The following is a 23,439-nucleotide window of genomic DNA, read 5'->3' as shown; positions in this document are numbered from 1 at the left end:
CCATTTCATCATCCATTCTCTGTCTATCCCACCTATCCTTCCATTTTACCAGCCTATCAATCAACTCCATCTTTCTATCCTAGCCATTCATGCATTCATCCATATCCGCCATGTAATAGCCCATCCATCTGTGCATCCACACCAAATACCCACCCATTCATCCATTCACTCATCCCACTCAACTATTCATCAATTGCATCTCTTCATCTCACCCCACAGCCTAGACCTAGTTATGCCTCTGGATGTGAAGAGACTGGGCAACCAAGGTCAAATGATGTTACAAGAAAAAAGAAATGATTGAAACCCTGCTACTTTCCCCCAAAGCCTACTAAAGCTCTTTTCACTCAGGACATATCTGAGTACTTGCAACAGCAAGACTTTATCCAAATTTCACATTCCTCCTCTTTCTTTCATGCCCAGACTTCCCCATTGGTCTCTGACTAGGTGACTTCTAGGTATAATCAAGAGCAAAAAACATCATGCTCCAAATCTACCTGTAACCTTTAGTGCCCATCTGGGCCCAGGCAACTACCTGTTCCTTTATCCCCACCCCTATTTTGAACTCCAGCCTGGGGTGAAGCTCCAGCCATGATATGATGTTTGTGCTCCTGGCCTGGTTTACATTTTGGTCTGTCCTGGTCCAACCTGGCCTAAAACTAGTCCAGTGCCATTCAGCAAGAATATTCAACTGAAGAATATGTCTTCCAATTGGGAAGGCAAGCAACCTAACATTTAATAAACATCTGCTACAAGGTAGCAACTTACGTTAGGCACTTTCTATTTGACATTTCATTTTACCTTCACTACAATTCTCTTAGGCAAAGAGGCTCAAAGAAGTTAAGTAATTTGTCTAAAATCACACAACTGATGAAAGGCAATACCAGAACTCAAACCCAGATCTGACTCCAGAACATTGGCTCTTTCCAACTCTCAGAAGCTGCCACTAAGGATAATTTCCAAGCTAATCCAGAGAAATCAGAATGATAAGGAAGATAAAGCCCCATTTTCTTAACTGCTTCTCTCACCAAAAAAAAAAAGTGAATTATAAGTTATAGTGTATATACTAAGTACAAACTCTGTGTCAGGTGCTGGCTAAAGGCTTTCTATGTATCATTTCATCAAAAAGAAAGTGACATCACTTTGATGATCCTTCTAGGGGGTCCCTCCACACACTATGGCTGAACAGGTCCCAGCAAGGTTTCAAAGGTTTGGGCCATGACGATTTCCTCCAGGAGAACTGAAACAACTGATGTTCGCCCTGCTCATAAGCCTATCTGTAAGAGAAGAATTCTCATCTTTCTGCAGATACACAGGTGTTCAAAACTCGCCACATCACTCATTTGCCATGTGACTATGGCCAACTTACTCCAACTTCATGAGCCTCTATTTCCTCCATATGTAAAAAAGGAGATGATAAGAGTACTTGTGTCTACAGAGCTGCTATCATGACACTGCAATTTATTTTTTGATGTAACAGTTTGTTTGACCTTTCTCTTATTATTGCTATTCATTTCCATTTTTCCTCTATTACAAATAATGCTATGCATCTTACACATAAATGGTTGAATGCAACTCTGATTATTTTTTCAGGGTAAATTCTTTGAAGTGGAATACTGAGTCCAAATACATGAATATTTTTAATGCTGTTGATAATGTATTGCCAAACTGCTTTCCAGAAAGTTTGCAACAATTTACACTCCTCCAGGCAGTTTATGAAAGTGCCCATCATACTGAGCCCTTGTCAGCATATAGTACTTTTTTTTTGGAACAATTTTTATATTTCTTTTTACATATACATTCAATAATCTTGCATGAATACATAAGTATGATCTTATGATGCATATTGGGTTTTTAGTGCAATTTTACTTTTTACTTTTCCTTTTTTCACTTGGCTTTCTCTCTCTCACTCCTCACCCTCGCCTATCTACACATTTACATATATAGTAGGGGTTTGACATTGTTTAACTTTTTTAAATTGGATCATATTATACACACTTCTCGGCATCTTGTTTTTCTCACTCAATAATAATGACGTTTCAATTAAATGAAGTAATGTCTACAGAGTACATAGCATAGTGACTGGAGCACTGAGTATGTGTTATTTATTATTGTTGTTGTTATAAATAAAAAAGAACTGGCATTCCTCCTAACGCTGAGACGTTCACGGCTAAGGCGCCTCCCTCAGTCTTCCCAGTCTTGTCTGGGAAGGAACAGGATAAGGCAAGGTCACTACAGTTGTGTGTGTCACTTCCGTCTTCCCTGAGTCATTCTTGATACTGAGAACCTATTTGCCAGGGACCATCGGTGGTCCAGAGATAGGATGACAAGCAAATCCACACACAGTCCCCGCCCAACGAAAGCTTACAGACTATGAGGGAGAGAGCCATGATAGATTAATAACTCTGGTCGATGTATAATTATCACCTGAGATAAGCTATCTGAGGGTAAGAAACATAATTCTAGGAGAATGATCTAGACTGGGAGTCCAAGAGGAAGAAGTAAACCTTGAGCCAAGATGTGATAGATGAATCATGGTTAATGATGTGAAAGAGGGCAGAACACTCCAGACAGAGGACTCAGCCAGTGCTCAGAGGACTCACTCAGAGGCAGGAGGGAGAAGGGTCCTCGGAGGACCTGAAGGAAGGAGCGGGCTGGAGTGCAGGGCCTCTCAGCAAAGGCATGGCCCCTCACAGGTGAATGCCAAGTAAATGTCTGGAGAACACCTGTGGCCCCACCAAGAGTTTAAAGAGCAAGATTTCTCCCAATATTCCTGATCCCACTCGATACAGCAGGCCTCGTTACCTTGGCAACCATGACCCAGTACCAAGCCAGGCCTAAGTAAGTGCTTCATGTACATCATCTCACTGCATGCTTACAAAGATTTTGTGAATTAGAGATTACTGTTCTCATTTTAGAGATGGGGACTGAGGCCAAAAGAGATTATTAAGTCTCTTAGGCAGGCTAGTACCTGGCAGGGCTAAGATTTAAGCCTGAGTCTCTCTGAAACTCCACATTGTGCTTCTGAGAACACCCCAACACTGTTCTCCGAGGTCCTAGGCGATGATTTAATAGCCACCTCAAATGGTGACTTACGAGTTTTCCCTGCAGGGCTAGGATGTGAACCCAGCTGGGTTGGCTCCAAAGTTCAGGCTCACAAACTCTCCACAGGGAGCGGCCATACTGTCTCCCTCCTCGACCACCTGCCTTCCTCCAAGCTTGATTCCACGGCCTCAGCCATGACATATGGCACCCTCTTGCCACAGAGAACTTATCCTCTGCTCCTGTCAACACGGGCCCTTTGAGGTCTGGGGTCTCTTCCTGGGATCCTTCCCCTCCTTTCTCCTCATGCAAATTGCCTGCTCCTGACATCCGACCTCGCATCACCTCACCCAACGATGACCCCCCCATCCATCCACACATCGGAATTGTGTGCTCCATCTACCGGGCTTCTATAAGTGCCATCTTTCTAGTCATTCATGTAACACCCAACAAACAGCCATTGAGCCCCTACTATGTGTGAGACACTATTGTAGGAGTTGGGCATACTACAGACAACAACACAGACAATCTCATTCATCTCATGGAACTTACTTAAGGAAACAGACAGTAAATAAGGGAAAAAGGTATATATAATAAAGGCATAATATAAAAGGCAGTGAAAAGGACTATGAAGAAACCTAATATAGCCTAAGCGAAGGAGGGTGTAACTGTGGAAAGGGAGTTGGGTGGCCTCTCAGAGGTGGAGACATCTTAGCAAGAGTTGATGAAAGCAAAAAACTATGGTTCTCTACAGGGTGTTGAACTCAAGACCGATTTGAGAGCACAGCTGGCCGGGGTGTCTGAGGAACAGCTGGGGAGCCAATGGCTGGAGCAGAGTGCAAGTCTTAGGAAGGACGAGGTCAGGGAGGAACCCAGGGGCAAGAACATGGAAAGGACCTTGACTTATTTCTAAATGCAACAGCAGCCACTGGAGGATCCCGAGCAGGGAAATGAACAATCTGACTGACACTGTTTGAAGCTCTCCAGCGGCTGGGCTGACACAAGGCAAGACCGGAAGGAAGGAAGCCACGGAGAGGCATTTGCAGGAGTGCGGGCAAAGGAGATGCCGGCTCGGACTCCAGGGCCGTCATGCAGGTGGTCGGGGAGGGGCGGATGCTGGATGGACTCTGAAGGTGGAACCAACCAGGTTTGCTCGTGACTTGATGTGGAGGGAGAGGAAAAGGAAAAGGGAAGCGTGGAGGATGACTGCCAGGTTTCTGGGCACCACTGCCCTGTGTGTTTCCCACATGTGCCTCTCCCACGGGGAATGTGAGCTCCTCAAGGCGGGGACAGTGTCCATCCACCTTGGCAACACTACACAGAATCAGGCCCACTAATGCTTGCCGAGTGAGTCATGAACTGTCCCCAAACAGCTTCTCTGCGCCTTCCTTTTGCCTCCATGGCCTTTGGGGAAGAGACGGGTCATCCTGTCCTAGCTGTTCGCTCAGCCTTCAAAGACTCCTTATCCTTCTACATCTGGTACGTACATCCAAAAAAACAATGGATCTGAACAATGAGATCAGACAACAAATTTGTCCCTGAAGCTAAGGCCCACAAGTGGCTCCTCTCCGCCCCCTCAGTTGCCTCTCAGACAGACACCCAGCCATCGAGAGGCGAGCACCGTGAAATTCAGTTGGGAGTGCCTTACAAGCCCAGGGAAATCCGGACTTTGCAGGGCCCTGGTGAGCTGGCTGGCATCGTTTCTGTTCAAAGCAGGCAGGAATGACTATCCCCTTTATAGAAACCGAGCCCTGGAAAGTGGCAGGAATATGTACAGGCAGGAATAAGTGCAGGGAGTGATGATGCGAGATGAGAATGACCCTTTCTCTCCATTTTCTTATGTAAAATTGTAAAAGAGGAAGTAAATCATGTTCAACGGAGTCAGATTCCAAATCAGATAGGCATCCCATCCAGACAACACACGTTCATCCCAGAGAAGCAGCCTCTAGGGCCATTGCTAACAATAGCTACCAAATAAAGAAGCCACAGTTTACTCTTCTCTGTCTTCCCCAGACTAACATCCCCTGGACGCTGTTGGCTCTATCTTCAAGATGTACCCAGGAAGTCATCCCTGATAACCCCTGGCTAGATTCCTGCCCTTTCTCTATGCCCATAACCCTCATTCCAGTCCCATGCTAAACTCTATCGTGCATTTAAATTATCTGTTTAATTATCTGTCCACCCTAAGGGAGATACATTAAAAAGAATGAAAGCTTAGGGGGCAGGGAAGGTGATGGGGAGACAGATAACATGCATGTCATCAACTTCACATCCCAGAGCCTTACACAGTGTCCAGCACAAAGTGGGAGTTCAGAGCAACTTGGCTGAATGGATGCATGGATGGCTGGATGCATGGAAGGAAGGAAAAACGGAGGAAAGGAGGGAGGAAAAAAAAGGAAAAAGTCTTGGCATTGTTACTGCTTCTTACTAGAAAGCTAGTAACCTTCTCTTGTTATCCCCTGCCTGCTCCTCTTGCCTTGGATCCATTATTCCACTCAATTTTGGTCTTTCATCTGCAAAGCAAATGTGTGGTGCCTCGCCTTAATCTGACATCAGTTTCTATCAAGGAGTTAACCAAGGAAGAATCGGGTCTGACTCCAGAATAGATGCATTTTAAACAGCAGTCCCTAACAATTCACTTGGATGAAGCACATTCTCCATTTACTCTTCCAGGGAACAATGAAGAGAAAAGGAAAATGAACAATTTATTTTCTTATTTAAATATGTCACAGAGATGAGCGAGCCAGATGATCAACGTCTTAGTCAACATCTCCCTCTTGGTCTGGGTAAGGGCTTAGAGAACCTCCAAGGCTGGCTGGCATCTACAGGTGCACCCAAGGTAGGTGATGCTCCAATCGTTCCTCCCCGGGGGATGGGACAGGTCCTGCCAGCCTAGGCCCCTCTCAGCTGCAGGTGATGCTGACCTGCTCAGGCCCAGGTCAGTGTGGCTGGGTTGGAGAACACATGCGCCTCACTCCTATCTCCACAAAGGAGTGAGTTCCCACTCCATACCACAGCGGGCAAAGTGTCATCACAGACACACATATTCTCCCAGTCTCACTCTGCCCTCATTCTCTCCCCATGCTGGGGTGGGCAGTGACTGTCTAAATAGTGAGTTTGGGGACAGAACTCAGTACACTCAGCTCAGCCCCACCTGCGTAGCACTTTCCCAAACTTGTCCGGCAGGCCGGAAGTTATCACCTTGTGCCCAGGAATGGGCGGGTGAGTCTCTCCCATTCAAAACTGATGTATTAACAAGCCAAGTTGCTTTCACATCCAAAGCCACATCCTCCTATCCGCTTTATCCATAATGAAGCTGACATTTCGATCTCTCCATTTGACACCCCTTGTGTTTTTTACGCAGTTGGTTCCACACCTGAGAGGGGAAGAAAGGCGTGGCGGGAGGGTGTAGAGGTGGAATTGGACAGATCAGTGTTCCCTGCCTGGTGTTCCCAGACCCCTACTGGTCTTCAAAGGCACTAACGAGAGTTCGTGAGCTATTTTCAATATTTCAAAGAGCCTAACAGAAACTGCATTTATCCACGGTCAAAATGCACTGACCAAATAAATGCCAAGTGTCTGCTTCAGGCTGGAACTTTTCCCAGTCAGTGAGGTCACACTGCCCTTTGTCCATTTTGATTGGTAGGACTGAGACGACAGCCTCCGGGAACCCCACAGGCTTGATAATTAAGGGATAGTGGGTTCCCCAGCCCCTCTGTTTTACTGCATGAGAAACTTTCGCCCGTTGGCAGGGCTGTCTGCTGCTTTGAAAAGGGAAACTGCAATGAGGTACAAAGTGGGGGAACTAGGGGGGTGGTCTGAACCTAAAGGAATAAGAATGAGACCCCCAAGAAGATGCCTTTTCCCAGGGCTAAATAACAGAACCACCCAAGTTAGGAGCATGAACCTCTCATGGCTTCAACTCAGACAATATACGGTGGAGAAAGGAAGCCCCGGGCCACAGGAGGAGGGGAAGGGGGCTGGAGTTCTGACACACAAGAGCAGAAAGGTGGAAAGGAGGGTCCGTATGTCTGCTTCTGCCTGCTGGACATGGCTTTGACCTCCTCAGTCTGGAGACAGGTCTGAAAGAAGCTGGGAACTCGGGTAAACTTGCTCCCACCTCCTTGGCAGGGTCTCCCTGTAACTGTTGCGGGGTGGGTGGGATCTGGGGAGAGAGCCGATCGGTGCCAACGGACCTGAAAACTGGCAGTTACATATGTCTTTTAGGAATAAACACAGGGGGAAGAATCCATGCCCCTCGTAATTAGTGCACTCCGCTGGAAACAGTGCCTTGAAACCTAAGTTTCTTGAGGGTAACTCAGTGAATGAACTCAGTGAACTGGGAAAGCATCCCCAGTCATCACAAAGCTGGGCTGTGTGGAGGGCAGGAGAGACATTTAGGAGCCTGGCCCCCTATCTTTCCTGGCAGTGTTGGCACTCGGAGGAGGGGGACCTCCCCTCTACTCATGATAGGTGGCTCAGAAGGCAGTTTTGCCACCAGCCCCCTCCTCTTCACCTTTCGTTGGGCCATGTCTTACCAGGGGCAGGGGCATTGAACTGAAAGAGAAACGTGTCCACCAGCCACCCCCTGTTCCACCTAAAAACGGGGGTTAGAGCAAGTCCATTATGCCCATGCCAAGAGCTGGCTGGGAAAGGGGACAGTGAGCGGGCTCTGTAGACCTTGTCCCAGCCCTAATTCTGCAAATGCTCCTGAGTGCTCAGTTCCCAAGGCTTACATTCACGGTGGGAGTGGAAACCACCACTGGGCTCAGCCCTGAGCCATGTTCTCCACCAAATGTACTAAAAGGTCTGTGCTTTGACGGGTATTCGGCACATGTCCAGCTCTTAATAAATGAACCAGAACTTTTCCTTCCATTCAGCTAGCTTTCTTTGCCCTTATACCCATCAGTGGGGACCCCAGAAGGGATGGGATGTCACTGGCAGGTGTTAGTGGCTTACGAGTTCAAACCCCTTCCAAGGCTCACTTTTACCCAACAGCTTCAGAGTCTTCACCACTTCCAGGGTGCCAACTTCTCAGTGATCTTCATCTTGGCCCTCCCCTTCCATCCCGGGCAGTAGAGCCACACCCCTCTCTCTCTCTGACGGAAGTGGGCACCACCAACTAGAGGAAGGCAAGAATGGATGCGGGAGGCCACACATTGCCACTGCTGCTGTCAGAGTGCTGGGTCCCACTCCAGTGGGACTCAAATGTCCAAGAGGTTGAAGCCCAAGCCACAGCGGCACGAGTGAGGATGTGGGAAGGCTAGAGAGCTATTCGGGAGGTAGGATCCACAAGATGTGATCAGCGAAAGGGAGTGGGTAGGAGTGCAATTCAAGGATGATTCCCAGGTTTCCGGTTTAGGAAGACGCATGGCTAGTGAAGATGGGACACAAAGGAGTGTGGGATGGTAAGATCGCTGGGAGTGGGATGGGGGGGACGAGGTAGGTGACAACAAAAAGGAAGAATTTTGTTCGTGGCATTACGACTCTGGGGCCGAGGATTGTGGGGGTGGTGTGTGGATCTGGAGTTCAGGGGCCAGGTCTTTACTGGAGACCTAAATGTGAGATGTAGGGATGATGAGCATTTGGAGAGTGGTGTTAAAGCCACAAGAAGGAATGAAATGTCGAATGAAAACGGAGGAGGGCTAAGGTCAAAGACCTGGAAGCACCAAAATGAAAGCAAATTTTAAGCGGGACGGAGCGATGAGCAGTGTGAGATGCCGAAGAAGAGGAAGGACAGGCGGAAGGTCAGGAGGCTGGCTGCGGCCAGACTGTGATAGGTCTAGAAGCCAAGAGAGATGCTTGGATTTGGGTAACAGGAAGTCATGCGGTGCCCTGGGCTGGAGCACTTCCCTGGGAGGGGGGAGGGTGAAAGCCAGATGACAGGCGCTGAGAAATGAATTGGCAGACACCCTCTCAGGAAGTATGGCTTGGAAAGGAAGGAGAGAGACAAGGTGACAGCCAAAAGGGGGTGCAAAGTCAAGAAAGGGGTGTTGTTTAGCGTGTTTGAAAGATGGAAACAAAGTGTGTTTGTGGGCTAATGGGAAGGAAACGCAAGGCAGGGACGGAAGAAAGAAATGAGGAGCAGGAACACCAGTTACAGCAGTGACTTTTTTGGGTAGCGCAGGGCACAGCGTCCTCAGTGCTCCCCTTCCCAAATTCAGCAGCAAGGTTCATGCAGTTGTTTCCTTTAGTGTCATTTTTTTTTTTTTAGGATGTAAGAAACAAGATTGTTTGGGAGAGTGAGTAGGTGAGGCTTCCCCACTAATGAGAATGGTCCCAAGACGGAGCCCTGGTTCTCAGTGAAACAGAGACAGAGACAAGATGCCCCAGGACTGAGCTGAGTGGGAGGCCAACAAAGACTGGACCAAGAGGAAAAGGAGGGGCAAGGTTGGGTCGGATTAACTTCTAGGTTCAAAATCTGAGGCCTGGGGACACAGGAGTGGGTCCAGCTACACACAAATCTACTCTTTACCACCGTACCTGATCTTAATCGCTCCTGATTGATCAGTTCATTTTTACTAAGGTATTAATGGCTAACACTTCAAAGTATTTAACTTTAACAATGGCTTTCAACTCAAAGATTTCAGCAACAACAGAATCTTCCTGAAACACAGGCTGATACAGATCAGCTATCTCATTGCTCTGCATCAAAAATGTCCCCTTGCCCCAGCCTCTCAGCAATCCTCACCTTGGGAAACCTGCCATAATCTGCTGCAGCAACAGAAAGCAGAAAGGAAAACCTCAGTGTCTTTGCTGCTCTAGAAAGCAGCTTCCACGGTGTCCAGTTTGAGCTGACAACCACTTGATGAGCATTCATTCACTCACTCATTCATTCAAATGACTGAGCATCTACCATGCTCCAAGCACTGTCTTATGTGCTGGAGACACAGGGGTGAATAAAAGAACCCAAACCCCTTGCCAGTGGGGCATGGACTTATGAGAACAAAGGGGCAGGAGAGATGCATGCTCAGAGCCAGACACTCTGCAAACATGGACTTTCATAGGCATGACTGTGAGGTCAGGCATTTTGCCTCTTTTTACTACTATGGTAACTGAGGCCCCTAATGAGCCAGGGTTTGCCCTGGGTTGGCCTTACTCCAAAGTTTGTGCTCAGAACGTGTGCGCCCTGGTGCTTCTCAGACTCTCTCCGGCACATGAATCACCTGCCATCTTGTTAAAACGCAGATTCTGATTCAATCGGTGGGCACTGAAGCCACAGATTCTGCATTTCTAAGAGGCTTCCCGGGAAGGTCTTAAACCGCATCCTGGAAACCAAGGACCCAGTGTTTCCCAAACTCATATGATCATGAAATCTTTTTCTCCAGGGCACTCATTTAATAGTCCTTACCTCACTTCCTAAATCCCAAGAACCGTTTAGCTGAGTGAATGAATAAATGAGTGTAAAAATGAATGAATGCACCTCTGGGCCCCCAGTGTCTCTGTACTTCCTGCCTTAGCATCCCTATTTGCATAACTGGTCGTTTGCCTCAGTATCCCTTCTGAGCCCCCTGACTCCTCACTGGGACTACAGGCTCTCTAAATGCCCCTCCGCTGCGGGCCGAGTCCCGCTCCAGCCCGGAACAAAGTAAAGTCGACACCCGGCCTCCTGGGCCCGTCCTCGGTTCCTTCCCAGCCTGCCCTGACCCCGCCCAGCTAACCCTCCCTCAGCCTGCCTGCAGCGCCTGTCCTAAAATGCCCGCCACTTCCCACCAACAGGCCCGAGGAAAATGGCATTTCAGTGCTTTGTGTCTAGTCTTCAGCGAGCATTAAATCCAGAATAATGGGAATTAGTACATGGAGGAAGCTGAGGATAAGACTCCCCTGAGTGCCCTCACCTAACAAATCAGGGGCTGGTAGAAGGACTTGGTGATTCAGGAGCTCCAAGCTGTCAAGCCAGTCCTTACAAACCGGCCTTTTGTTAAGTATGTTAAGCAGTTTAGAAATGTTAATGCAGGCTTTTCGGGGTAACAGGTCTTCCAGTCCCCGCTAGGGCCGCCTCATCTGCACAAATCTGGTCACCTCTGGGGTGCCACAGCCTCTGGGAACAGGTCCTAGATCCCTCTGGGCCAGGCTGAGAGTTAAAAGAGGGGGCAACGGAGTGAGAAGCCTGGTGGACAGGGCTGCAGATGGCAGCCCAGATGGTGAAGCCTCTGCTCCAAAGCCACCCAGGCCCCAAGGCCCTTCCTCTGTTCTTTCTTGGGTGTAGTCAAGAGCAGGGTCATTGGAAGCTGTGCCGAGGACCGTGGATGGCTGAAGGCCCGTCTCCTGGAACTTCACTTTCAGACCTGGGACGCAGTATACCTAAGAGGCTCCAGACACACTTAATGTGCGTGCACCATCATCACAGGAACTTGTTAGAGGGGCAGACTGCACACCCTGCTCCTAGATATGCGGATCCAGAAGATCAGGGGACTACACTTGTAACCAGGAAACGTGGATACCATGGCTAAGCCTGTGGACTCCAGAATCAGATTCAGTTTAAATCCAGGCTCTCCCCTCCCTAGCTGTGTGGTTCTTGGGCGAATAACTTAATCTCCTTAAATATCACTTTCCTCAACTGCAGAATGACTGACATTTTAGGAGTGTCTTAAGGTTTAAGGAGAGGAATGTGCAGCTCTCAGCACAAGTTTTGAGCGTCCCCTAAAAGGAGTGCTTCCATGACAACAATGACGGTGCTGATGGAGGGGGAACGCAAACCTGGCATTCCCCAAATGCAGCTTGCTGCATTAAGCCTGTGTCCAGGCCGCTCCCTCTGTCCAGGACCTCCTAGCCCATATTGTCCTCCTCCAAGGGATGCTTCCTCACTCTTGGAGAGCCTTCTTACACCCCTGGGTAAAGCCTTCCCTGCCAGCCTCAACCCTCCTTCTATTCAGTTCCCTTGGCCATCAGGAGTTTATAACTGTCCCTGGGGGAAGGCATTTGGTCTCAAATGGTTCTGGTATCCGTGACCCCCAACCCAGGGCCACTGCACTAGGCACTCAGTGGATGTTCACATGATCCAGCCCACTGCTCTTAAGCAGATGGAAGCAGCCAAAGGCCTTAAAAATCCTCCTTGCTGACGGAGCTGCTGGGCTGAGCCTGGCTAAAGGAAAGGCCATGGGCCTTCCTGGGGAAGGTGGGGGTGGAGGCAATAAGGTCAAAGGTCAAGAAGAGGCTCAAACTGATGGTAAGGCTGGGGGTAAAGAGAGGGAAGAGTCCTGGTGTCCAGAGAAGCAACAGAACTGGGGAAAATGAAGAGAGTAAGTGAAGGAGGTTGGAAAAGAGAGGAGAAGGGAGAGGCAGTACAACCAAAATACTGAGGGGCGTGCATGACTTGGATAAGGTAGAACATGGGGGGGGTCTCCCCACCAGACAGTATGATGAAATGGCCTGGGTCATCCCCAAGCAGGTAGATTTCCTGTTTTTGTTTTGTTTCTTGATGAAAGTTTTGTGATGTTCTCACTAAAGCAGGATTCACAGAACTGTGATTTATGACCCATAATTTATGGGATTAGTTGCATGGGCTTTTGCCAGTTTATCAGGTGTCTACCCGTCTCTAGCATGTGGGAACAGGGAGGAAGAAACATGCAAGTGAAACAATTTCCTCATTCCTCCCTTGCTGACCTCTCCCCATAGGGCTCCAAGCACCCACACACACATTCGGCAGTGCTCTAACCCCAGGCCCTACCTTCGTTGTCACCTCCTTCCTTCAGAGACCTGCTCTGCCTGGCAACCAAGCCAATCAGGCCATGTCCCCTGCTCAAAACCCTGCAGACTCCTCACTGCCCTGTTCAGTTAGCAGACCTTCACCTCACCCTGAACTTCTCCCAGACCTTGATCATGCCTTACTTCCACTCATCTGAGAGCCTGTGCAGATAGGTTTGCATTGCTTTCTGCTGTCTATCCTGCGAATCTCAGCTCAAACAGCACTTATTCTAGGGGCCTTCCCTGACCCCTTGAGTCTAGATAGTTATCCCCCTTTATTTTTAATTGCAGTAAAATATACATAAGTTACCATATTAACCATTTTTAAGTGCCCAGTGCAGTAGCACTAAGTACTTTCACACTATTGTGCTATCATCACCACCACCCATCTCCAGAACTCTTTTCATCTCGTAAAACTGAAACTCTGTACCCATTAAACACTAACTCCCCACTTCCTCCTCCCCCTCAGCCCCTGGCAACCACCATTCTACTTTCTGTCTCTATAGATTCGACTACTCTCAGTACCTCGTATGAGTGGAATCATACCGTATTTGTCCTTTTGTGACTAGCTTATTTCACTTAGTACAATGTGCTCAAGGTTCATCCATGCTGTAGCATGTAGAATAGCCCTCCTCTTTAAGGAATAATATTTCACTGTAAGCATGTGCCATATTTTGTTTATCGAGTCATCTATTGATGGTTATTTTGGCTGCTTCTACCTTTTAGATATCATGAATAATGCCCCTACGAACATGTGTGTAGTTGCCTCTCTTATTACCCTTATCTATAAAACTTGTCTATGTCCCCAATGCACCTGAGAGCTCGGTTCCAGCACAGGTCCTCCATAAATGCCTGCTATGGGACTGAGTAACCCCTCACCTTCTCTAAGTATGACACCCATCAAGTAACTGATTTGTACTTTAGCTGGCCCCTTCAGGAAACACAGGGCCAGTTAAAAGAGAGACCTCCTGTACGATCTGGGAGCCCCTAGAACACATAGGCTCTGAGACTCCTCAAAGCCCTGCGTACAGGGAGCCAGCCTTGCAGGAGGGTAGACCCAGGTGGGCCTGAGAACCTGCCCTGCTCCTTAACTCATCAGTGCCCCACATGTCCCAACTTTTGCTTTCCACAAAACATTGATGGATCTGACTACATTAAAATGAAGCATTTCTGCCCAAAGAAAAATACCATAAACAAAATAGACAGATGAAAGATTGGGAGAGGTTATCTATAACTTCTAAAAGTGACAAAGGGCAAGATCTGGAATATTTAAAAAAAAAAAAAAAAACTTCTGCAAATCAACCAAAAATTTTTCTAAGTTGAGACAGGACATCCTATTATAAAATAGGCAATTTAGAAAAAAAGAGATGCTCAAACAATTAATAAGCATATGAGATATTCAAACTTACTAGTACTAAGAGAAGTGTAAATTAAAATAATGAGATGGTATTTTAAACTCATCAGAATGGCAAAAATTAGAAAGGTAGATGATATTCAGTATTGTTGATGAAATGGAGGGACAGAAAGTCTTGTGCGCATTTCTTGTGGAAATGTGCCCTGCCTGGCACAGCCATTCTAGAAAACATTATGGCAAAACATAGAAAATTCACATATTAACTCAGGAATCCAAATCCTTCATTTGTATAGCCCAGAGTTATTCTCACACAGAGTCCCAAAAGAGCATATACAAGGATGTTCTTCAGAACTTCATGCGTGACCAGGAGCAGTTACAGACCAGCCAGAGGTCTCTCCCCAGGGAAATGGATACATAGAACGTGATGGATGCAAAGCACATAAAGCAATACAACGGTTAGAAACTGTGGACTAGACACAAGGGGCAGGGCTAGATCTTTAAAATATAGTGTTGAGTAAATACAGTAAGAAACTGGATGAAATGTATAGTTCACTATCATTTATGTAAATTAAAAATATATATGCACATCAAACAACCCTACATATTTTATAAAAATCCATGCATATTTCAAGACATATGTCAAATATATCAGAGTGGCTACTGATGGGGGAGGACATCAATGCCTTATGATTGGGGATAATAGGAAGAAACTTTCTGAATAAAACAAAAAAGGAGCCTGGCATAGACAGATGATCAATAATATGTCATGGTATAAGGGGAGGATTAATGTAATGTTATGCACATAAGCTCAAAAAAAGGAAATAAAGCAGAAAACAAAAATCCCTGTCATCCACATGACTCAGGAAAACTATCCTTGTAACATTTTCCTCTTCCCATGTTTCTTGGAACAAAATGTCATAGACGTGAGGCTCAATGGTCCTCAAACACAGGGAATTTTCATCTTGCTACAGTTAAATGGCTTCAGTGAAGGTCTTGTCCCCTAGATGAATGTGTTAGTGAAAGTGAAGCCTGAACAGTCACCTCTCCCAGACTAAACTCATAGTGATGCTGCCCAGGGGTGCGCCGTTAAGTAAGGAGGAGTCTGTGGCAGATGTCTAATGGGCTTTGAACGGGAATCATTTGTGTCTTCTATTTCAAGTTTTCAGAAGCAGCCACACATTGAGAGGTAAGAACGGATTAGAGCCATGAAGCTCAGTGAGTCCCCCCTCCTTCACCCACCACCCCTTCACCCTGAAGGCCAGGCAGGTTCACTGCAGAGGTGGTGAGTTTCACATCCTTGGCAGGCCAAGCCAGCCTGGCCACTGGACAGGACCTCCCATTGTATCTCTGGGTCCTTTTTTGCTTTCTTGATTAAAGAGCTTCCAAGTCCAGCATCACATAGACACGGTAGGTATTATTATCTCCATTTTACAAGTAAGAAAATGGAGGCCCAGGATGATAAAATAATTCTCTCATGTCACATAAGCCATAGAGGCACCTCCAAGGCTGGAAGACTAATTTTCCCGACTCTCAGGCCAAATTTCAAGACATAAATCAAATATATCAGAATGTCTTCCTTCCTACGTGGATCTGCTGTGTGTCAGCCCTGCCGGGGGTGCCCAAATAACAAAGGCCAGCAGGGCTGGGCCACACAGATCCCTGGGAGGAGGGGATGCCATCCCTGAGGTGGCTGTTTTCATGCTAGGCACACTGAAACAGGGATTGAAAATAAATCATTAAACTTTCACCTCCTTCTTATCACCCAGTAATGTGCCAGAAGCCCACATACCATCACCAAGCCTCAGCCAATATCTGATCCTCTCTACATCCAGGACCGCCACTCCTGAAATGGCAATGGAGGAAGCGATGACGGTCAATAGGTGACAAGTGAGACTCTGGCCAGGGTGGAGGTGAGTCAGGCAGCAGCACGTAGACAAACCTCCCGGGCCTGAGTCGACTCTGCCACACTTGCTCATCTCAGAAAGGGCCATCAATCACCTGCACAAAATGCCCGCGCATTCTCTGATAATACACTTGTATCTCAAATGGTCTAAATTTCAAAGTCTCTGCTTCCTCCCTTCAAAATTACAACCACCACACTCACTTACTTTAATTCAATAAATACATGTAGCTACTTAATAATGGAACTTATTCTATTTCCTATTTGAAAACCTAGAAGATGGACACATAATTTTTTTAAGGTATCTGGATTATAATTGCACTTAATTGAGTATAAATTAGACATTGGCAGGGAGACGGCTATTTGTGCCGCAATATGAGCCTTTATTTTCTGCTTCAGACCACACAGGAGATTCTCAAATAAATTTCTAAGAGTCATCTCGATGTTCTCTGTAATTTAACTATACATACATTATTTTTAGCATCATAAGAGTTCCTTATAATGATGATTTCCAAGGATAGGACTGACATCCTCTGAGAGATCAATTCAGTTTAAAATTTTCTGACAATACAGAAACAAATAGGTAGAAAGTAAAAGGCAATTTCCAGCGGAGAGATGCCCCAAAAGAGGAGGGCCACAGAGATGAACCTCTACACCATCCAGGACTTGGCTTTCTGTGGATACGGCCAACCCCAACTAGTTTTAGGGTAGACACGGGGCCCTTCTCTGACATTGGTCTCGACATGGGCGTGTGCCTAGCATATTTCTCTGATAGGGTTTGTGGTGGTGGCTACACGGGACTCCCAATTACTACCTAAAGAATGACCCCTTAGAGGAAGAGAGTAGATCTTCCAGCATTTTAGGATCCATGCCAGTGTGGAAGCAAGGGCCGATGGGGATTTTCTATCTGCCGGAAATTTCGCAGTTCAGGCAAATAAGAAACTGAGTTCTGGGGAGGAAGATGAAGATGCCATAATAATGCGAAGCATGTTTCTGCTGCCCTCCCTCATCTCCCATTTCCCCATTATGCCCACTCAGTTGTTACATAACCCCAGCACATCTCCCAGTATCCCATCCCAATTCACCCAACTCAAGGTGCGTCAGTACATCCTGACTCATTCCCATTTCGCCCATCCCATGATGTATTCACCTCCAAGTCCATCATATCCCAATTGATTCCATCCTATCCCGATCCATTCTAACCTATTCCTATGCCACCCGCCCTATCCTATCCCAGTCAATCCTCTGAATACCCTATATCCCACCCTTTCATTCTCACCCCAGAACCATCCTATTCCATTCCATTCCACCACCCATCTCAATCCATTCCAGTTCATTCTATCTATCCCATCTCAAACCACTCTTGATCCTACTCAACTCATTCCTTCTTACTTGACCTCAATCCATCTCACATTATCCTATTACTCCAATCCTACCCCATTATATTCCATTACATTTCCTCCCCACTCATCCCCTACTTGGCCCGAGTTCTCATTGTGATTTATACAGGGGTACAACCATTCTTCATGTTACATGAAACTACATGAGAAAGCCAAAGGGTCTTGCCCTCCCCTAAAGATCTAAGGGATAAGTGTGTATTTTGGTAGGATAGGAGAAAAACAATACAAAATCTCTTTGAAGGAGGGGTATGAAAAGATAGTCCAGGGGGTTGAGCTCTCAAGTGAGTAGAAAGAAAATATGATTTTCCTTTGTTTCTCTTAACTTACAAGAACCAGGAAAAATCTCTAAGAACCAAATCATCGTTTTCAAGTTGAGAAACCCCCACATTGCATGGCCCACCCTTTGCTTTCTGTGGGTCCAAACGAGAGCCAAGTTCTAGTCAAAGCCAGTGAAGACCGACATAGTGTCTCCATGAGGCAGAGACTCTGAAATAATCCTCCATTTGCAGGTTCACCCAGATGTTCCCATTATCCTGGAAAATCTCCACGGCAGGCAGAGAGGGGGTGGTTGGGAGGCCATATCCCCCTCAAGGAGTGAATCCCAAGGCAGACAATGTCAGTGTCATTCTCCAACCTCTAGGGGGAGATAGAGGGTCCACCCCTCTACTACTCTAGGAAGAGAAATGGTGACATGCATTTAACTGATGGGTTAGGGTAGGTAGCCAGGATCTAAGGGGTGTGCTTTCAGTGAGAGAAGCAAAAAGGAAAGACTCTTGCTGATGCATATAGTGGCTTAGTGTTAGAAGTGTTTCTCTTGTAATTCTAAGAGGCTGGTGCAGAAAGCAAGTAGACAGTAGAAGTAGAGGCAGCATCTAACAATACTGATGCTAAAACAATGGGTCCGGCACTGTGACAAATGCTTTCCATGAATTAAGAGGTTGAGCCCTAGACTCAGGTAGCCCTGAGGTCCAATCTTGACTCTACCTATCTGCTCTATAACCTTAGCCAAATTGCTTAATTTCTAAGCCTCAATCTTTTCCAATATATTATAGTGGCTGGGTTGTTGTACAAATTGAATAGTAGTGTCTATAAAGCATTATTGGTAGTATGCAGAAGGGCCTGGACCACCTCCCACTTGGGGATGTCCCTTTACCTCTTCCCACTCCTCCAAACCCCTTGTCTGGAGAATATCCAACAGTGCAGTTGAAGGAAAGAGAGTCTTGGGTTCCAGGAAACTTGCCTCTGATCCTGTCAACAGGTGTTTATTGAGTGTCTATGTGCTGTAATCTGGGCTACACTACTCTGCCTCAGTCAACAGAACTTTAGGGAATAAAGATGGACATCCCCTCATTAAACAAGACATTCCAATACATCTTGATGATTTTAGAACAGGGGGAACTTGAAGAGTTGTGAGAGCTCACAGCAGAGTTCAGTTTAGATGGGTATTTGGGACTAAAAGCAAACCAAGGATGACTTTGCAGTCACACCCCCAGGAGCTGTGGTAAGATGGATAGACCATGGCTGCTCGAGATGTTGGAAGACTGGGATCCAGGTATCAAGGGCCAAAAGCAAAACAGCAGAACTGATGCGGGTGGCCCAGCGGGTAGAGCAGGGCAGTGGTTAACAGCCCGGGCAGAAGAATCGCAGGCGTATCATGCCAGCTGGGTCTCCTTAGAAGTCGGAGAGCACTGTGGTTATGAGTAAGGGATTTGGAGTCAGGTAGACTGGGTTCAAACTCTGGCTTGGTCATTGACTTCTTGTGTGGATAAGTTCTGTGTCCCCTTTGAACCTATTCTTCATGAATAAAATAGGGATAATAAAATTGCTGGCCTCATGGGGTTGCTGTGAGGTTTGAATTAATACATGCAAGTGCTTGAGATGATGCCAGCACATGGTGAGGACTCAGTGAACATCAGCTATTAGTGTTACTCCCCCAGGCACCCAGACAGCTTTCTGAGCACCATGGGTGGGAGAGGACATGGTGAGGGCATGGAGACTTCCTCGCTGAGTCCTTTGTCCTCGATGTTCCTGTTTCAGCCCCAGCTTCCACTTAATAAGCATCTTCTATGAGGAAGGTATGTGCTGGGACTGCTACATCTCTGATGTCTAATCCTTCCCACAATATAGCAGTGACTTGTCCTTTTTGTAGGTGGGCACCTGAACCTTGGAGAGGTCTGAATACAGATAGTTCTCCAAGGAACATTGGGCTCTGCCGAGCAATCAGATTCCCTTAACCTGCTGGCATGACAATGATGATGAAACAGAGGCAGGTCAGGCACATGAGTCAAAGTGGTGCTACTGAAGCCACCTACTGGACTCTTCTTTAGTATGCTAAGGGCTTGTTGTTACATTTGGTTCTAGAATATAAGGAGCTACCTTAACAATCAGTGACACTTAGTTCTGGGTGAAAGCAACTGGTGACCAGATGTCTTTGTTATCTCTGGCTTCCTTACTCCTTAAGACTCTTGATTTAGCCTTATCAGTCTCTAGAAAACTGTCCAAGAGAAAAAAATGTTTTAAAATCATCCACTAATTTAACAACCACCTATCAGACACCAATTCTATGCCAGGTTCTGAGCTGGGTGCTGGGGATATAAGAGAAATAAAGCACTGTCCCTGCCTTCAGCAAGCTCACAGTTCAAAACATGAGGCAGATAAACAAACACTCTGAATACAATTTGATTAGTCCTGTAATCAAACACTGGGTATGGTCAGTGCTCCAGTCCGCAAGAGGCCTCTGAAAACAAGCACTTAGGCAAAATATGAAGCAGGAAGGATTTTTTTAAATAATTTGGTATTTGACTTTTTTTAAAAAGCAGCAAATTGGTTAGTGTGGGAAAAATCAGAACTTGGTCAGAATTTCTTAAACTTATAGTTCAATATTGCTTTCATTTTGAATCACTTATCAAGAGGATGGGAGGCATTTCAACCTTTTCAATGCTCAGAGCCTCTAAATCCAGAAAAAATAGCTATGTTTGAGAAAAATCAAGGGTATGAAACTGACAGAACTTGATAAGAAAGGAGTCGAGGATGATATTAAGGTTTCTGGGCTGTGTAACTAGGAGGCTGCAGGTACCACCAGCCTCCATATGGAATACTGGAGGCTCAAGAGAGAAACTAATGAGTTCGCTTTGGAAAGGAAACATCTAGGTGAAGCTGTCCAAGAGTCAGCCAGATATATGGGCTGTCTAGACCCAGAGTTTTGTAGGTAATGAAGCCAACAGACATAATATCAGGAGAAGCATCTTGGCAGGAGATCTGTCTAGAAGCTTCAGAGTGTGATCATGGAAGGGATGGACCTGGATGAGCTCACCCAGGGAGTGGTGAAAGGAAATGAAGAAAAGCACAAGAATCGAACAGTGCAGGAAACCGTACTTACAGGAGGGGAATAAGAGCTACTGTAGAGACTGGGAAAGGATGGCCAGGAGGTCGCAGAAAAATCAGCAAAGTGGTGCCCCTGAAGCTCAAGGAAGAGAAATTTTAAAAGGGGTAATCCAAAGCATTTAAAGTTACAGGGAGATAAAGGAAGATAAAGACAGAGGAAAAAAGGAAGGGAGAGGAGGAGGGAGGGAGCACCCTCATTTTCTTCTACTCACTAATATTTTATTCCCAGACAGAGAGGGAGGGAGGGAGGGAGACGGAAGGCAGGCAGGCAGGCAGGCAGGCAAGAAGGAAGGAAGGCAGGCAGGCAGGCACAGAAAGAAAGATTTGGCAGTTAGGGTGGTCATCAGTGATCTTTCCTAAAGAGTTCCAGTTCTGGAAACAGAAGACAGACTGCAGGGAGCGAATGGTAGCAGAGAAAGTGAGTTGAAGACCCCTTTGAAGAGAGCTGACTTGTAAAAGAGAAAGAGAGATGGGATGGTCACTAAAAGGTCAATAGGGCCAAGAAGTTTGGTTAGGTTGTTTCGTGTTATATATTAAAGCTGTTTATAAGCCAAGAGGAAACTTAAGGAGAAAGTGATTGATTGATAGTAGGGAGAGGAGATTGCTGATGGGAAGTCTCCAAGGAGGCTGGGGACAGGGGGAGTGTGAGGCAGGGCACAGATGGAAGGGGTTGAGTGAGGATCGAAGGTAGACGTGGGTGGGGAGGCTACTCTTTTCAAATCCTTATAATCATTGTATCCAGTCGTCACTGGGCCAAGGAAGGGAAATGGTTCAGTCCTGAGCATCTTTTAAAGTCTACAGTGTGAAGAGAACACAAAATGAATGCCAAATCTTGCAATCATCTGTCACCGAGTCCATTTCCAAACGTTTGTTGCTTGCAAGGCCAAACAGCACATCTAAATGCAGGAAAAGTTTAAAAGAAATCCATTGGAAGCACTAGAAGCCAGAAAGGGCCTGCCAGAGAGCAAGCACTCTTCCCCAAAATCATTAGCCAACACCACCCCAACTTCTCTGCTGACCAAAGAGCTGCTGGCAGATAGATCTCTACAAGGCAGGATTCCAGCAGCGCCTAGCACTGTGCAAACTCCGGTGAGTCGGCCTTTTTCTTTCCCAAGGGGCATGACATGCCCTGGGAGGCCTGAGACAAATCTACCCAGAAAAATAGTTCGATCTCATTAGGGGCAATCTCAGGCCTGCTAGGCCAGAGCAGGGGCCACACCTGGACTAAAGGCCAAGAGACCTGATAGTCAGTAGCAGCGGTCTCCCCACCAAGCGTGAAGCAAGTCTGTATGACCAGCGGCGTCGTTGTGAACAGCACAGCCATCCAGCCATCCAGTGGGTGTGGGTGTACGCGAGGCCAGAGCTCCTAGGCGCGCGCACCGCGGGCGCCCCTCTCTGGGTGTCGGCAGCTATGACTCCTGGAGAACCCGAGAAAGTCCGGTCAAGTATGGATGGGAGTGCTGGGCGGCTGAGGCGCCCTCTCAGCCCAGCAACCCTAGCATTCCCGGGTAAGGAGCTGGCGACACGGTCTGCGGAGACCCGCTCGCAAGATCTGAGGCCCAGAGTGGGCCGGAGAGCTCTCCAGGGAAGGGGCGCACTTTCCAAGAAGGGAGCACTGGGATTCTGGGATGGCCAAGGCGAAGCCTTCAGAGGTTCAATCGCTGGTTTAAAAACAAAACAATACAAAACAAAACAAAAAAATCCAACAGGCTCCAGGCGGGAAGTGCCCTGAGTCCAGGCCTGGGCAGCAGGTGTTACGGGTTGTCAGCCTTCCGGCTAAAGGAAAATTCGGTCCCAGACATGGCCGATTGGACCCGTCCCCACCTGGACACACGGAACTTTCTAGGCTGTGGCTACAGCTGAGCCTCAGAGGGTGCAAGTGATAAAACGGGAAGGCACCAGTCGTAGCCAGCTGTCCCCACTGGGGACTGGGTTCCCTCGAAGGGCCGCACGCCTTCCACGGTCCACAAGCCGCAGCCAGACAACCCGCGAAGTTCCGGAACTCGCTGCACGCGCCAGGTCTGCCCCCCCTCTTGGACTCGATCGCCGGGAGCAGGTCCCGCCGCCCGCGCCACCGCTGCCGCAGCCCCGGCACTCGGCTGCAGCAGGGCGCGGGAAAGGGCACTTTGGCGCGGAGTGGGAACCAAGAGGAATGTGGCGGCGCGGAGCCTGGCGGCGACACTCCCTCTCTAGCCACAGGGCACAACCCCCGCCCCCGCCTCCCCGTCGCTCAGCACCCCGCTCCTGCAAAGCGTGCTTGGGACCCCAGCCCAGGACCCGCGCCCACCGGACCCCCTCTCCAAGCCCAGAGGGCTGAGGGAGGGACTCCTGGGGAAGGGGATGGCGGCCGCAGTCTCCCGGCGGCTCCGGCGGAGGCGCGGGCTCCGTTCGCCAGAAAATGGGCGGGGGCAGGGCAGGGCAGACCCCGCAGACGCGGAAATGGGGAGGGGGCGCCCTTCCTCTCCAGGCCCCAGGACGGGCGTGCCTACCAGAATGGGGAAGAAGGGGGAGGGCTCCAGGAAAGTTTATCGGGGAAAAGCCTGGCACCTTGGGGGCTGGGAGGCTGGAGAAACTGAAGCCACCGTCCGGGTACCCTGCAACCACGGGCGGGGATGTCTGTCGCCCAGGCCCGCACACCGGCCGGATCCGGCCAAGTTGCGGCTGGGGTTGGGGGG

At 47.8% G+C, this 23,439-nt stretch overlaps 1 protein-coding gene across 1 annotated transcript in view; it reads right to left on the bottom strand.

The window, feature by feature from the left end:
* Nucleotides 1–23,439, bottom strand: part of CSMD2 (CUB and Sushi multiple domains 2) — a 571,413-nt gene that overhangs the window by 547,693 nt on the left and 281 nt on the right. Inside the window, exons 2-3 of the mRNA XM_025041387.1 lie at nucleotides 22,837–22,863; nucleotides 7,478–7,497 (exon numbers count right to left, since the gene is read on the bottom strand). Coding sequence (XP_024897155.1) covers nucleotides 7,478–7,497; nucleotides 22,837–22,863 — 47 coding nt within the window. The remainder of the gene's footprint in view (nucleotides 1–7,477; nucleotides 7,498–22,836; nucleotides 22,864–23,439) is intronic.

This window comes from Pteropus alecto, unplaced genomic scaffold (assembly GCF_000325575.1).
Source record: "Pteropus alecto unplaced genomic scaffold, ASM32557v1 scaffold39, whole genome shotgun sequence".
Lineage (NCBI taxonomy): Eukaryota > Metazoa > Chordata > Mammalia > Chiroptera > Pteropodidae > Pteropus > Pteropus alecto.
This window is presented reverse-complemented; position numbering and strand designations above follow the sequence as displayed.